Genomic DNA, 18037 nt, shown 5'->3' with positions numbered 1-18037 from the left:
CGTGATTGACGCTGAACGGTTGGCGAGTTAACCCGACTTTTTCCGTGATTGGTGTTGAATGAGTTAACCATAACTGTTAAGTGAATGTTAAAACTAACCTTAACAATCATTGTTGGTTCGACTCCCGGTTGCAGTGTTTGTTTTGGACTTTTGCTGATACAAAACCTATATTACTTGTACCTTTTTTGGTCGATTAGTATGTTATTTACATTTTCTGATGACACCGTGTTTGAATGCAAGGCAATAAGCATGACTGTTCTTTCACTACCATACACTGCATGTATTATACAATAACATTACGATGGTTAAAAACAAACTGAGTCTGTGAATTTGATCATTTTGATTCTAGGAGTTTTATGTAGTAATTTAGGTAGTATACCTGTGTCAGTGAGTTTCCTGCCAACCCATTACAGTATGTCAAATTGTCAATCAACCAATATGGTAGGGTAGAGAGTTGTTGTCAAATATGATATATATTCAAGATATGACTTGCTGGTATGAAATGTATTTATACTATCAAAATGTATATTTAATTTGGTATGGTTTTCTATGATAAAATTGGGGTACAAGTTAAAGCATACAGCTTTAAATGGTAAAACCACCCATTTTAAGAATTCACATAATGTTCTTCCTGTGCCCCAGGACAGTTTAGTATACATTTGTGAACACGCACCACTCTCTCCTAAAGCTAGAAATCAGATAATTATATGGAGAGAACCCTGTGATGTAACTGAGATGTAAAATCTGGGGCTGCTCCATAGACGATGAATGGGGCTCTGACCTTATGAGGCCATGAATGAATGAATGAATGAATGAATGAATGAATGAATGAATGAATGAATGAATGAAAACTTTATTTAACAGATTGCAGAATGGGTACAATACAGTACGGCTCAATACACACAATTGTTAAGGGGATGCAGACCAGAGAAAGACGTTTGTCTTGTTTACATCAGGGTCCCACATGTTTGTGCGAGCTCTTACACCCAAATGAGGTTTGAATTCTGGTTCAGACCATCTACCAATGCTAAAATATAAACCATATTTGGGTGTAAGATATTACATCCCAGTGACATCACCGATTGGAGGCTTCTCTCTGAACTCTCCTGGGGCACAGGAATAACATGGGTTAAAATGGGTGGTATTCTCCTTTAATTAAATGCATTATAATATAAAACCAAAGTGTATTAGTCATTAGAACCAGCATTCATATCATATACCATGTAGCCTGTCTTGTCTTGAAGTACATTGGAAATCACCTCATCACAGTCTATAGTTATTTGTGTTTAAGTGATGATTGAGAAGGATTATGTTTGTACTGTATGAGTCAATTTAACATTATGTAGGACATTATGACACATATATCATCTGAGATGTAAGTATATATGATCCATTTTGAATATCTTTAGCTTTAGAAATATATGCCTTAAAGGTCCCATATTTTGTATTTCTCCTTACATTTTGTACAATTTCCTTGAGTCTGTGGAATCTTATAAATCTATTTTTGAATAATTTATTTTGCCAAACATCTTTCTTTCCCTGTATTGGACAGGCCGTTTTTGTTGGATGCAGGACAAATTACACCACAAAGAGGGCTACATTACAGCTTGTCTAATCTTTATTTCAGAAAAGGGAATCCCTAAAAGCCAGAGGCATCTTGTGTGCCATGTCATAATGGGCCTCAAACATTACTGAGAACTCACTAATTCTTACCTCAAATGTAAAATGTCAAGGAGTGGTTTCCCAGCGCCATTTCCATAATGTGGGACCTTTATGGGAAGTGCAATTAAAATTAGAATATGTAGGAGTGAGTTTATCCAGATGTTTCTACCTTTGTGTTTATTCTTATCCCAACAATTGTCTTATGAATCACATTGAGTGGCTGGTAAAACAAAACAGACTTGAGATCATATTTTCTTTTATTTTCAGTACATCTTAATGATAAAACTTTAAAGCAACATAGTACATCATATTGACAAGATTAACAGCACACAAGTTGAATACAAACTTCAATAAAATGTTGAAACTAGAAACTATTTGTGTATTCATCAAATGATTGACACAGTACAGCTGTTTAAGGGGAATATGGTCATACACTCCCTGAGTCCTGGTCGATATGCGCGCGCGTGTGTGTGTGTGCGCCTGTGTGTGTGCGCCTGTGTGTGTGTGTGTGTGTGTGAGTGTTTGTGCAAATGAGCTTAAACTTTCTATATGTGAAAGATGCATAAATTTTTTTTTTGTTCAAAACAATCTTGGGAAATTCAAAAGACCAAGGCATGTGTTTCCCAGCGCCACCAGCAGGAGGCACAGTGATGTTCCTGTGAGAGAAAATCAACAAATTAAACGTTAGAGTAATTAAACACTATAGGTGACTAGGTCATGTATTTACATATATTTTGCTGCACATTCTGCCCCCACCCGATCGTGACATGAGGGTACCTCTTTGGAGCCAGTCAAAGCAGAAACAAATAAAGTCCAAATTAAAGGTGCTATTCTCCACTTGCACAACCTGAAAGTAGGCACTTCCGGCTGACTTCCGGTTGCGAATGGTACTTCCTGTCCCATCCAAATACATTGGCTTTAGCTACTTTTCTCCCGTTATTTAAACAACTTTGTCGTCACAGAGAGGCAATGAAACGTTTGTATTATTATAGTATAGAATGTATTTAATAAGCAAACGTTTGTCAGCAGGGTTTTTGGCCTGCATTTCATGTAAAAACGTTCACTGTTAGTTTACTTGCTCACGCTAATTAAGGCTAATGTTGGCTAACAGAAGCTAGCGCAAGAAACGACGCCGCAAAGTATTGTTTATAGTGCATTTCTTGCCACCTTATAGCATTTGTACATTTGTATGACAGTCTATAATGCTCCCGTGAGGTTTTTCCGGACGTTTTGGTAATGATTTTCACTATAAAATCATATTTCTAAATGACAGGAAGTTGATGAAAACTGACGGGATAGCTTTGAGCTAACGATCTTTTCCATTCTAAACGTAACGTTAGTTGTTCAAAACATTACCTGTCTATATAATTTGTTCCTCAACGTTATATAGACAGGTAATGTTTTGTAAACTAACTGCAGCCTGCTACAGTTAGAACCTAACGTTAGCCAGCAAGCTGCAGCCTGCTACAGTTAGAAGCTAACGTTAGCCAGCAAGCTGCAGCCTGCTACAGTTAGAAGCTAACGTTAGCCAGCAAGCTTCTAAACGTAACGTTAGTTGTTCAAAACATTACCCGTCTATATAATTTGTTCCTCAACATTAGCTTCTAACTGTAGCAGGCTGCAGCTTGCTGGCTAACGTTAGCTTCTAACTGTAGCAGGCTGCAGCTTGCTGGCTAACATGAGCTTCTAAATGTAGCAGGCTGCAGCTTGCTGGCTAACGTTAGCTTCTAACTGTAGCAGGCTGCAGTTAGTTTACAAAACATTACCTGTCTATATAACGTTGAGGAACAAATTATATAGACAGGTAATGTTTTGAACAACTAACGTTACGTTTAGAATGGAAAAGATCGTTAGCTCAAAGCTATCCCGGACAGTTTATCAACTTCCTGTCATTTATAAATATGATTTTATAGTGAAAATCATTACCAAAACGTCCGGAAAAACCTCACGGGAGCATTATAGACTGTCATACAAATGTACAAATGCTATAAGGTGGCAAGAAATGCACTATAAACAATACTTTGCGGCGTCGTTTCTTGCGCTAGCTTCTGTTAGCCAGCATTAGCCTTAATTAGCGTGAGCAAGTAAACTAACAGTGAACGTTTTTACATGAAATACAGCCCAAAAACCCTGCTGACAAACGTTTGCTTATTAAATACATTCTATACTATAATAATACAAACGTTTCATTGCCTCTCTGTGACGACAAAGTTGTTTAAATAACGGGAGAAAAGTAGCTAAAACCAATGTATTTGGATGGGACAGGAAGTACCATTCGCAACCGGAAGTCAGCCGGAAGTGCCTACTTTCAGGTTGTGCAAGTGGAGAATAGATAACATTCAGCCACTAGATGTCGCACTAGAGCACCAGCACATAATTTATCCAATCAGGTGCATTCCACGTGGGGATACATGCGACATGTAAACAACAACATTAATTTTGGACCCGCAATTTATTTTTAATGATGATTCATTAATCAATCGTTTTTTTCGGGGGGAAATAAATACTTTCTAAAAGCTATGCAGATGTATTATATATATATATATATATATATATATATATATATATATATATATATATATATATATATATATAATATTACATAAAATGTTTATCTATAGCACATTTAAATAAGAGTATTTTAGCGCACACCTGAAGTATTCAGATCAACATGTTGTTTATCTAGTCATTAAAGTAATAGAAAACAGGGGGAAATAAATTTGAGGAAATAAATAAAGAAGTTGATTCAAATACATCTGGTGTGTGCTGCTGGATTACTCAGATTATTAAGTATATTTTGATATAATAATGTTAATGTAACTATTAATGTAATTATAATGATTGATTGATGATCATTACTAGGCTACAGGATATTGTATTACCTGTTATGTGTCCATTATTGGAGGACCAATTACCTGTAGAAAACCCAAAGCATTTGTAAGACAAAGTACAGAACACACAGTGAAAGTCACCTGTAACACTACAGGTGTCATTCATGCTAGCAAGGACTATAGCAGCGGTTCTCAAACTACGGGTTGCGACCCAAAGTGGGGTCGTGGGTAGGTGACAGTAGGGTTTTTATGTTCTGGCAACATATTTTGGCTAAATATGCCTCGTTTTATAAATGTGTATTGATAACATAGTGCTGTAATAAAATGTTCTAAATATGCATGATCAAGTTCAACAACGTGTGCTTTTATTGTGATATTCCTTAATTCCACGTTGAAATTACGCAATACATTAACTCATTCAGCGCCATCGCTTAATGAGCCAGGGGGCGCTAGAACGCCATCGCTTTAATCAATGGGGAGACTGCGAGATTTGCGAGTGCTTAAAATATATCTTATATTATAGCTATTGGTCTAATACACCCGTCGACTGTCAGTGAGTTGCTTCCAGTCAACATGCACAAAACAGATTTTTCATCCGTACATTTCCGTTTTATACCGTTTTGAATATGAGTATAGTTTTGGTGATTCTTAGTAATCCCAGGAAAAGACGCGATAATAGTGTTTTAGTGGAATACACTAAACACGTTGTCATTTTTCGCCTGATTATCGAAATCTTCCTGAAATCAACGCTAGATTATCATTATTATCCTTCCTGAGGTGTGGGGTCGCCAAAAGAAAACCTGAATAAAATGGGGTCGTAGTATAAAAAAGTTTGAGAACCCCTGGACTATAGCTTCCTCTCCTAGCTTGAAACCTGTACCACTGACCCAGTTTCAAACCGTCGGTCTGGTGCTTGCCAATATGAAAGTCAGCCGCTTTAGCGATTATGTACATTTAAAATGTTTTAGTATTTATGGGGAGTGAGTTTGACCAGCTTCTCCAAATCTGTGAAATTGAGATCTGATAATACAGGATTAATTAAAGTTAATTAAAAGTGTACACTTGATTTAGTCAAAGGGTAGTGTTATTGGGACTGAGGTTAATCAACTTCTTAACACTGTTACCTTAAAGTAGCAGGTTAATCAAGATTCCACTACACTTACCCCCTAAACTTCCAGGACCCCAGCTGGAGAGCAGGGCTCACCGTGTGATCCGAGTCAAACAGCACCAGTGTTGCAGGTGGTATTCATGCAGCAAGGACTATAGTTTCCTCTCCTGGGTTGAAACCTGTAACTGACCCACTTTCAAAACGGTGCTTGCCAGCATGAAAAGGCAGCCGCCTTATTGATCGAACCACGTAAATGAATATTTTTTTAGGGGAGATGGGGAGTTAACTGACTTCTCCAACTTAAGTTAATTTTTTATTTTTTTTTCAGGGACAGTGCACATTAATCAACATCTTCAGTTCCCACATCAATGTAAATGTGCCAGAATTAGCTAATGAGATCATTTTCTGTAGTCCCTGCCTACCATGCATGTCTTTATGGTGTGGGAGGAAACCAGAGTACCTGGAGGAAACCCACTGCACACAGAAATGCCCTCTACTGGGGTTCGAACCCAGGACCTTCTTGCTGTGAGGCAGCAGTGCTAACCACTGTGCCGCCCAACTCTGTGACACAAGCCAGACCTGATCATACAGAATGAACTACTGTGTCTTTCTTAGTGACTAAGGGCACTGTATGAGATATACGGTACCTCTTATTTGAAACTCGGCAGTAAGCACCCCTCCACTTGGCTCTACCTCGGCTGAGAGACTCCTGGAAGTGCAAGGGGGCTAAAAAAAAGAATAAACTGTGAATATTACATTTTGGTTCAACAACATCAAGTTCAAGTTTATTTTTATTTGTCAGAACAAAATACAGACTACTTTATAATGAAATGCTTGTTTCTTATGAGCCCCTGAGAGTGTGCTACATACAGTATAGAGAAAGTAAGTAAAATAAATAAATAAGAAGTAAAAAGTAGGTAAAGTCAATATACATATATATACAATACAATACAATACAGAGTAAAATTAGTAATAGTGAGGTAGAATGCAGAGGTACAAAACTTGGGGTAGAGGGACAAATGAGGTATGAATGTGGTGCAAATCTCTTTAATAATAGATAAATATAAAGTGTGTTAAAGTGTCTAAAGTGAGTGGTAAGGTGAGTGTTTGTTTAAAGTGAGTGTGTACATGTGGATGTTTGTGCAGTGTGTGTAGATGATGGGTGTTACATAGTGTCATTGTCATAACATGTTACTATGACCTTATTGTCTGGATGCCACTGAATCCTAATAAAAATGTATTGTGGTTGAGTCCACTTGGTCCTCCTTGCCTGGCCAATGGGATGAGAACCATGTAGAGTAGACTAATCCACTAAATGATCTGCATAATTCCATGGAATTGTATGTGATTGAGTCTACAAGGTCCTCATGTTCGGAAGCTTTAATTCATTGGATGCTTCTTTGAGGCGTCGTACTCACAGGCTGACAGACGATTCTCTCTCCATCACAGACCTGGACCTCACAGTGAAGCCAGACGGTAGACACCTTGTCTTGTCGCTGGAATCGGAAGGAGTTGAACTTGAACATGGAGCGGCTGTCTTGGCATTCTCAAAAATGGTGACTGTGTGGTCAGATGCGCAGCTGCAAAGGGGGTGGGGGGGGGGGGGGGGGGGGGGGAGTCGACAGATTGTGTTTGTTTATTTAATTATTGTATTTAATTTCCTAATCAATCACATGTCTAACAAATACACAATGTCACGAATACAAATGTTTAAGGAGTTCATCCGACAAGTAAGCATGCGATGATGCCACATTATAATCCATTTGGAACACCTGCTCTTACAAAATGATTGCCAACATGGAAGTAAATATTACTATTGAACATTCTTCAAGTTATTTGCTACTTAGTTTGAGCTTTGCTTATACAATAGTATTATTTTTCAAGGATGCAAAAACCTGTGTTTTTAATGAGTACGATTTGTGATTGTTTGGGAATGCGGACCACGTTGCCACGCTCAGTTGTGTGCAATAAGCCATTTAATGGTTGAGTCTCTGCAGTCCTCGTTGATGACTCTATAATAATGTGCTTATTCCACGTAATTCACGGAATAAGAATTGTAATGGAAGGTATGTTTACAATGCCACAGGTGTGAAATTCAACTACCTGTTAATGATGAGACTCCACCTCTTCCTGTCCGTGGAGTAAGGACTGGGCGTGGCCCAGCAGTTGATGATGACCACTTTGAATCTGAATGATGCAGACAGGGAGGATAACTCAGGGTTGTCGCATGTCCCCTCTGTCATTTCTCTAAATTAATATATATTTTCTGAAAGGGGCTAAGGCTTCACATACCTGTTACTTAGCCCTTTTGCCTCGATGCCAATGAAGACCTCTGACCCAATCTCGGACGTGTCAATAACATAGGGAGCATCCTTGGCGTATAGGAATTTTGAGTTCTACAAAAATATATGTAGAATTGTTGTATTCTTTTATCTGACCTTACCTGCCCGATTGATTCATTTTAAACAATAGACCTCCTTAATAAGTGTCACAGATACAACAAATATATACCAAATATATAGTGATTTCTCTTTCAGACTTCTGGCCTTAATGATATGTTTCAAATAATCAAATCATTTCAATCAAATAAACCATAAACATAAAATACCCATACATATAAATCAAACAGTTTTATCACATCCACCCGCTTTGCATCTGACAAAGAGGACAAAAGTGGCATCCACTGCAGATAGTGAGATGGTGTGTAGTCACTCACCGTGAACACATTCATAGACAACTGTGATTTAAATGTGCCTAAACTCCCGTTGTTCACATAAACTGTCGCCACTCTGGAAAAAGCAAAGGGTTTAGTAAAAACGCTGCAAGTCATTGGGTTAGAATGCACACGTCGTCTGCATTGTTACCACGGCGACCTTGTGTCTTCTGATAGATGCTTACCTTTGGCTGAAGACGGCATTGTTCACCAAGTAGGCGGCGCGGTAAGTGCAGCTGAAGGTATAGTTGACTGGCTGGTTGCGGACGATCTGCGTGGTGTCGTTAGACACGATGGAGTTAAAGAAGACGTACTTGGGATCTTTGCCGGGCATGTACTGGTGGAAAACAACGGAAATGAGCAGACCATGGTTAGAGGTCAAGTCAAGTCAAGTCAAGTCAAGAGTTTTCATTGTCACGGCATACAGGTATACAATGAAATGCGGGTGGTCTTGCCCGCAACGATGTGCAATACAGTGGTACAACATATAATAGAATCAAAAAATTTAAAACAACATTGTGCAGTAACAGGTAACAGGTAACATGGAGTGACATCTCGGTATCTGTACATAGTTATTTACAGAGCATATGGGACATGCTAGTTAGCTTTTATAGTGCAATACACTGTTCCTGTTATTCTAATTCTAATTTAAAGTGTCCTCTCCTTTGGCCATAAGTGTGCGTGTGTGCGACATGAGTGTGTGCCCGCTCATGTTAAAGTGTTAAGTGGCTGCTCGTGTGTGAGCGTGCACAGCGTGCGTGTCGTGGTGTGTTCATGTGTGCTTGTGTGTGGATAGTTCAATGTTTTGAGCACTCAATGTTCATTGTTCATGGCTCTGATGGCCTGGGGAAGAAGCTGAGCCTAAGCCGCTCTGTCCTAGTAGCTGGGGTTCGCAGGCGTCTGCCTGACCTCAGCAGCTGAAACAGGCTGTTATTGGGGTGGTGAGGGTCTTTCAATATCCTGCAGGCTCTGGAGGATGGTGGTCGTAAGGTTGCAGGTTAAACAACATTCTTTAATAATGACAAGGTTAAACAACATTCTTTAATAATGACACAATTATTAAAATAGATGTGTGTCAACAAGGGAGAAAAACATAGGGGTGACAGCAGTTTAGGAGGGAATGCCTGTGTGAAGAAGTTTTTTTCACACAGGCTTTGTGAAGAAGGATTTTGAGGGCCGTTTTGAATGTTGGCAGGGGGGGGGGGGGGGGGGCATTTTTTATGTGGACTGGAAGGGCATTCCACAGAGAGGGGGCAGCAACAGAGAATGACCTGTGACCACAGGATCGGCGATCGGTCGACAGGGGGTTGGCGTCGGCAGACCAGATACGTCGGGAGGGGGCATGACTTTCTTTTTTTTTATCCACTTTTTCTCCCCATTTTCTATTTAGTATTTTTTTCCAATTCTTCCCTCCCTGTCTTGAACGTTGCTAGACTATGCCTCCCACTGGTCGGCTGTAGTGAGGATAGAAGCCTTGCATCATGCGTCACCTCCGGTACATGAGGAGGCAGCCTGTCGCATCTTTTCACCGCAGCAGCTCGAACTCTCAGTGGCGAGGAGTAACGCGTGGGAGGCTCACACTGCCCCCGATACTTCCTGTTTCCGCCGCACCGGCGTCACCCAACCGACCTGTAGGAGTCGCTGTCCACAACGTCCAATCCCCACCCACCGGCTTTCCCACCCTCTAACACTGCCAATTGTGTTAGTATGACGGCCGGCCAAGCCAGTAGCAACGCCTAGAGCTGGGCTCGATACCAGCATCTCCTGCGTTAGTGGCGAGCGCCTTTCCCACTGCGCCACTCAGCCGCCCGGGACGGGGCATGACTTTCATGTTGTCTGCATTGTTCCAACTCATCATCAATATATAATACTCACTACTTCTGAAGACATGATGTCACATGCGGCACCTAGAAGCACTTTGTATTCAGGTTTAATGTGTTCAGTTCTGGCCGGGTGTCTCACCTCAGCTTGGGTCCCGCAGTAGGAGTGGTTTCTGGGCGTCAGGTCGGGGATGGTGAAGCGATAGTAGCCTGGGGTGTTCAGCCCGGTGTAGCAGACCCCTCCCAGGGACAGATGGTCGATCTCCCAGCCGTAAGGACATTCCAGAATGTTGGCAATGATGGCGTTGGGGAAACACGACACCATCACATAGTCTGTCCAAAAGGCACAGAGAAACAAATGATAGTTATACAAATCATAAACTCTAGCTCTAGTCTTGCTTTCCTTCCCGTCAGTTTGATATTGATAACTATCAAAACTGGCGTGAAGACATGCACGTGTGTTTGGTCTCAACAGTAGCATTGTTGACATTTACAAATAAGGCACCAATGTGAGCAGGTTTCTAACACTAACACTGCATGTGTGACACTGTGGTCTCACTCAGTTCCTGCGTTTTCCATTGGCTTTGTATGTGTTCTGAATTTGGTGTTGTATTTGAACGTACCTTTAAGGCAAGGCTTACGTGAAATAGACATTGTGAAATGGTGGAGCACTTTGAAGATTGGTCCATACAATAATGGGAACCCCGACCACAATTGTTTGCTTGGACTTCCACTGTTGCCACAGTATGATGCTCGGTCAAATCATTTAGTGTAGAGAATGTAACCTACTGGAAATGTTACTGAAGAAGATACAAAATGATTACCTGCTTTTTGGGGAGAACAGGTCCATGCAACGGGCAGAAGAAGCACTAGAAGAGCACCGATGGTAGCCATTATTTAGTTCTGCAAAGACATTACAGAATTTCAGAACCTTAGAAGTACATGTATCTTTAAAAAACGTAAGCATTTCTGTGAATTTGTCATTAAAAACACTTACCATAGATTTGAAGACTATAAGAAAATAACTGGGTCAGGACACTAGTTTGGTGTCAGATGTTTTTCTTCATAGCTCTTCTAACACTAAAACTAACATCTTGACAAGTTGTGGGCTGTTTTATACTTCCACCCTTCCTCCCCTCTCTCCACTTGCCCCCTTCTCGCCGGTGGTGGTTTGGGAACCCTATTGTGGGGCTCTTCACAATAGCTCTCTGTGCTGAACGGACATTGACTTTCAAATGACCAGTTTCTCGGGGGGGATGAGCACAGCACACCTTCTGCTTCTGCTCTCCAGGATCAGATCATAGTTGTATTTGTATCATTATTTAATATAAACAAGGACCTGGACCAGGGTGTGTGAGACTCGGATACAATATTATGGCAGATGTTTCTTCCACTGTATGTTCACACACACTCAAAGACACAGATATGGTTGTGTAACATGGCTGACAGTACTAACTAGCTGGCATAGGCCTAACGACGCCTGATAGGGTTTAAATCGTTTTCCACAGCGCCTTCTGTCTTTCTTAGAGTTTGCCACGTTGTGGAGTTGTGGCCACTGCTTTATTATCCACTGTGTGTGTGGCTGCTTCAGCCCATGACAGGCCATCGAGATCAAGTTAGATATTGTATGGTCCACGCATTGATTTGACAGGGATACAATGAATAATACAATGTAAACAAATCCTCCCACTGGAGGATTGGTACCCCCCCCCCCCCATAGGACACACACACTGAGGAACAATCAGGCCTCTTCACTCAGCCAATCCAATTTAGGGCGCTAAATAGTCGCCAACAGACATATGGATACCTCTAAACTGTGACCCAGATAAAAGTAGGTGTACGCTACCGGTAAATGGGTGAGAGATGATGGGTCTCTGTTTTCCACAGCATTCAGCGATATAAGGTTTCACAGCGACAATCTGAGTCTAGAGATAGTGATCTCTTCTCTCCTGTCTGGTTACCCTGGCAAAGCTTGTGTCCTCATTGACCCTTCTCCATCAATGTTTCAAAGCCATATGGGTTTGTACCATATTGCCAACAGTCCCAGGGGGTAGGGGTTGAAAATAGCACTCTCCACCAGTGTTAAATGCTGGTAAACTTTAGCTATGACTGGTACATTCTCTCAATTATCTCAAAGGCAGACAGTTTATCTTCAATGAGGCTTTGGCTGTTGAAATTCCCAATCCATTTGCCAGGGGTTATAAACACCACGTCACATGGCTACCTCCAAAATTGGTCCGGTCTAAGCCGCCATCGCGGTATGGCAAACAGTAGGCCTACACTATCCAAAATATCTACTTACAGAACCTCTTGACATTCAATCTCATTCAGAGAAAGCCCCCCCCCCCCCCCCCCCCCCCCCCCCCCCCCCCCCCCCCCCCCCCCCCACACACACACACATATACATACATACACACACACACACACACACACACACACACACACACACACACACACACACACACACACACACACACACACACACACACACACACACACACACACACACACACACACACACACACACACACACACACACACTCTTGTAAAATGATAGCAAGGAGGTAGGACACTAATGTCTTTCATACAACAATTCAAGTCACCACAATGCAAGTTAAGGGGCTAAAACTTAATCGCATTAGCATCCAAATGGACCAACAGGGGGATTCTTAAGGGGGGATCCATGGAAGATACCAATCTAAGGAGGGGTCAAGGGAAAGGTAGCATTACAGCGTCTAGCAATGGTAACAATGGGCAGCTACAGATTCCATCATGTTACACAACCGTGGCCTGCAATCCAAGAAATGTGCTTAGCGCTTTGCCAAGGAGGGTGACAGAATGTACAGTATGTGTGCGTGTGTGTGTGTGTGTGTGTGTGTGTGTGTGTGTGTGTGTGTGTGTGTGTGTGTGTGTGTGTGTGTGTGTGTGTGTGTGTGTGTGTGTGTGTGTGTGTCTGTGTGTGTGTGTGTGTGTGTGTGTGTGTGTGTGTGTGTGTGTGTGTGTGTGTGTGTGTGTGTGTGTGTGTGCCTGCATGTCAGTATGGTCCAGTTGAAGGACTCATTTAACCCTTTCAACTGTACGAACTCACACTTTTGCTCAGTGACATGATGATGATGATGATGATGCTGATGATGATGATAGTAATAATAAGAATAAGAATAACAACAAAAACAAGTACAATAAAGATGATGAAAGAGAATCATTTGAATGTTGCACACTGCCTCTAACCCAGGGGTGGGCAATTATTTTTCCCGGGGGGGCGAATGAGCAACTGAAAATATGTTGGAGGGCCGGGCCAAAATTCCAAACTCAATTATGCATAATATACATTTTATTTCTATATAAAAAGCAGTAAATGGCATTGTTTTGACCCCTGGTAAGAGTGTATGTTATTATTTGGCAATTAAAAGGTGAGGTTAGCTTTCAAAAATATCATTTATTCAAATAGAATTTATTTCCAAAATGATAAACAAAATGTGAAACATTAATAACAAAGGGAATGTATGAAAAAGTGCTATACAAATAAAGTTATTATTTTGAGTTTCATATACTATTGAAACAAGGATTTTCTTAGCTTTCTAAAGACATCACATCATCTTATAGCCAAAATAAACAAGACATGTCACTGAACTGTGTAAAGAAAAGTGTCCCAGTAGCCTTTTTTACTTTACATGCCTATATTAAACATTTAATGTTTTCAGAACTGTGCAAAAAAAAAAAAAAAAAAAAAGATCAAGTGTCCCATTTCACTTGTTATATTTCCACATTTTAGTGTTCTTCAGCTTTTTTTTGTTTTCATTCAGTGTGATAAATCCAGTCTCTGTTGAGCTTTAACAAGTCCATCAAAGCCAGGTTGCATGTCTGAGGTGGAGATGCGAAGCACAGCTGCCAGATGTTCATCAGTGAGAGAGGATCTGTACCTGGACTTGGTAAACGTCATGACTGAGAATGTCTGTTCACATATAGGTGGATCCAAAGAGAACCAACATCTTCTGAGCATGTCTCCTCATGTTTGGAAAGTTCTCCTCCCTGAGAGCAGAGTAGAACTCTAGCAGTGATGCTGACTTAAAGTGCTCTTTCAGTAGTGAATCAGACTGCAGGTCAATGAGTTCAAGCTGAACATCAGTGGGTGCACTATCAACACTGCAGGTAAAGGGAGAGGAAACCAGCTGCATTTCATCCTCAACCTTTTTGGAATCCTGAAAACGCCTTGAAAATTCATCATGCAGTGCTCCCAACATGGATGAGTACCTGTGCCGGTGATCAGCTGATGGTTTGACTTCTTTCAGGGTTTTCATGTGTTTGAGATTGTTGCTGCCTAGTTGCCTTGAAATTAATTGCAACTTTGTCATGAAGGCTTTCACATGGCTATGCATTTCATGAGCAAAAATGCCCTTGCCCTGCAGTTGTGTGCAGGGACGTGCACATGACTTTAGAGGGGCAGGTGCTCAAAGGCTGAAAAGGGCACTACACTTGTGTGTATATATTAAGCGAGTGTGCGTAGCGCGCAAGCGCGATTTTTAAGGGTCTTTTTCGGGGCGGGGGGCCCCCTTTTTATGCTTTTTGGGGGGTTTTGGTGATCAAATATTGAATATTGAACTATAATAATCAGTGCAGGAGCTCACTTATCCTTGAAAGACACTTTTATCACTGACTTAAAAGGCCCATACATCTCTATAAATGTTCAGGGGGGAGGGAATAAGTGCTTACCCTACAGACCCCAAGAAGTGCTGTATATTCTGTATTGTTTAATATAAATGTATTTTTTATTCCAATCCCGATTTGTATTTGAGATTCCCAAATCCCATCGGACTTGACTTCTTTGTGTCCCTCAATGAGTGTAATACCAGCATTCAACTGTATGCGCCACAGCGGTTTCTATCATCATCATCATCACCACCCACGCTATGCATAAAAGGTCCGCGGAGAGGCACGCTGAGGAGGCCGTGCAAACTGCAATGGAATATGGGGCATCTCTCTCTCTTTACCTAATATTTTGATTCTATCCTGACATTTTTCAGTTGGAAGGGCAGTCTATATGCGTAAATGGTAAAAAAAATAATTTTTTTTTTTTTTATTATTTTCTTTTTCAAAAAGGGCACTTTTTTGATGAGGCTCAAAAAGGCAGGTGCTCAAGCACCCCTTGGCCTCTATGTGTGCACGTGCCTGGTTGTGTGTTCAGTAGGGATGGGTACCGTTCACATTTGAATCGATACCGGTACCCAACGGTACCTTTTTTCTGTACTTTAGTCTCAAAAGATTTAATCTACCAACCTCAGTTGTGAAAAAAGAAATCCAAACTTCAAATAACCACACTCTCAACTGTTTTCGGCTTGCCCCGACTGCTTTGTTGTTGAATCAAGTCAAATCCTAGGTACGCGTATATTGTGTGTGTGAACGTTGACATGAAAAGAAAAAAGTAAAAAAAAAAAAAAAATTATTATCATGTAATCTTTCGCGGGCCGGACAATGCCCAGGTCTGCTCTAACCCATGCGTCTACGAGCTGTTGAACTGTTTAGGTCTTCATCAAGTATCAAACGTTTTCATCACAAGCAACATGCCACATTAACTTACCATATTAATTTATTTAGTTACTCCTTTTATACACTATGAACAACTTCAACAGCAGCTGAAAAGGTTTTCTGAAATGTGCAAATTAGGAACGAGTAGGTTTTAACTGCAAGATGACGTCCTAGTCGTCAAAATAAATACTAGATGTTAAAGGAGCACTTTTATCATCTCACACTTATCCCAAGGCTCTAAACTGTTTTGCATACATTCATTTAGTTTGACAGTTATTGAGAGTTTGAATATCTCTTCCCGTGATGTCATCAGATGACCCTGAATGCCTGAATCCTTGTATTTTAAACTTTTAATTACAGCTCAATGAAATTATATAGATGGAAGAAATAGAGATAAGGATTGCAATAGGGATTGCTATTTTTTCATCTACATAATTTCATTGAGCTGTAATTCACAAGGATTCAGTGTCCTCTGATGACATTACTGGTGGCCATATTCAAACGCATTAACTCTCAAACTAAATTAATGTGTGCAAAACAGTTTAGACTAAGCCTTATTGGATGAGTGGGATTATGTAAAAAATAAATCAGCGTTATTTTTCAGTGAGGTGCCCCTTTAATAAAAATGTAACCCATGTCCAGAGTTGTCTGGACAAAGCTCTTTGGCTGATCAATGTAGTACCTTTGGGATTCATATTTTTGATATCCATGTTTCACACGACCAACACAATATGTTATGCTATTTAACAGATGCTTTATCCATGCCTTGCTTATAGTATGCTTATTGTGGGTGGGAATCAAACCACTAACCCTTGCAGCGCTATGTCCATTGGCTACAGAAGGAAAATTATACTATATATTACTATCTATAATATAAAACAGCCTAATATATTATTAAGGCTGTCAATCGATTAAAATATTTAATCTGATTAATCGCATGATGTCCATAGTTAACTCGCGATTAATCGCAAATTAATCGCATATTTTGTATCTGTTCTAAATCTACCTTAAACAGATCTTTTTCAAGTTTTAATACTCTTATCAACATGAGAGTCAACAAATGCTTGCTTTATGCAGCCATTTAACACAAAAGGATGCCCCTCATGCATTGCAAATTTGCATCAAATTCACAAACAGAGTGATGCACAAAATAATAATTTAAAACAATGAATAAAGTGTGCATGAAATAATAGGGGAAAGAAAACGTTAGGGATTTGTTACATTCACCCACACAAGGGCTGGGGACTCACCCCCCCCCCCCCCCCCTCTATCTCTCTCGCACACATACACTCTCCCAGCTCTCTTTCTCTCTTGCCCCTTCCTCATCTCTCTCACCCCCCCTCTCTCTCTCACACACACACACACACACACACACACACACACACACACACACACACACACACACACACACACACACACACACACACACACACACACACACACACACACACACACACACACACACGCACACACACACACACACACACACACACACACACACAAAACATGTTAACTTTGACAGCCGTATATATTATATAATATATTACTATATGTTTGGGGGGAAGGGGAGGAGGGTTGTTCAGCCTTTACAAATCACCTACTCTAGGTCGTAGGCCTACATGGGTTACATAGGGATATGGTATGTAAGAAAAGAGTTACCAATTCCAGTTTTTGCCATTTGTCCAATACTCTTATATAATGTGGCTGTATTTCTTGTGTGTACAGTAACAGTGGCATCACCAAACCCTTTTTATGGGGGCTAAAGCAACATTTAACAACACATCACGCATATTGCTGCAGCGTCCAAAGTCTTAATGGGATATTTTGGAGAAATCTTTGACCATGTTTATCAACTCTCTTGTGGTCAAAAGTGGGAAAGGTTTGTACCAATTCTGCGTAACAAATGATATCAACCCAAAAACTGCTTCAACAACTTATGAGACATAATTGAGCATCATTAGGCATATATATAATGTCCCAAGCCTCTCAGGATTTTAATAATTTAAATAGGCAACATTCAAAATATGTTTATTGCATAGACATAAAATATTGACATACAGTGTTGAACCGTATCCGAGTTAAAGTGAGCTTTTGTTTTGAATAATTTTAACCTAAACATTTTTTTTTGCTCACAGTCCTTTCCCACTTTCTGAAGATAGTTGTTCATGTTCACAAATTACAATAATAATAATAATAATAATAATAATAATAATAATAATAATAATAATAATAATAATAATAATAATAATAATAATAATAATAATAATAATAATAATAATAATAATAATAATAATAATAATAATAATAATAATAATAATAATAATAAATAAATAAAAATAAGAATTACTTGCAAATTCATTGAGATGAGCCTTTAGTTTAG

The 18037-nt window shown here is 40.1% G+C and overlaps 1 protein-coding gene across 1 annotated transcript; it reads right to left on the bottom strand.

Annotated features, from left to right (window-relative positions):
- Window positions 1–1059: 1059 nt before the first annotated feature.
- On the bottom strand, window positions 1060–11028 carry tectb (tectorin beta; the record flags this gene model as incomplete). The annotated part of the gene is given in 11 exon segments (XM_084323067.1): window positions 1060–1106; window positions 4545–4577; window positions 6249–6327; window positions 7020–7141; window positions 7144–7181; window positions 7705–7788; window positions 7894–7997; window positions 8318–8390; window positions 8500–8651; window positions 10277–10467; window positions 10959–11028. Coding segments are annotated over 11 exon segments (993 nt in total).
- Window positions 11029–18037: the final 7009 nt, after the last annotated feature.

This window comes from Notolepis coatsorum (assembly GCF_963971535.1).
Source record: "Notolepis coatsorum genome assembly, chromosome: 10".
In the NCBI taxonomy this organism is placed as follows: domain Eukaryota; kingdom Metazoa; phylum Chordata; class Actinopteri; order Aulopiformes; family Paralepididae; genus Notolepis; species Notolepis coatsorum.
This window is presented reverse-complemented; position numbering and strand designations above follow the sequence as displayed.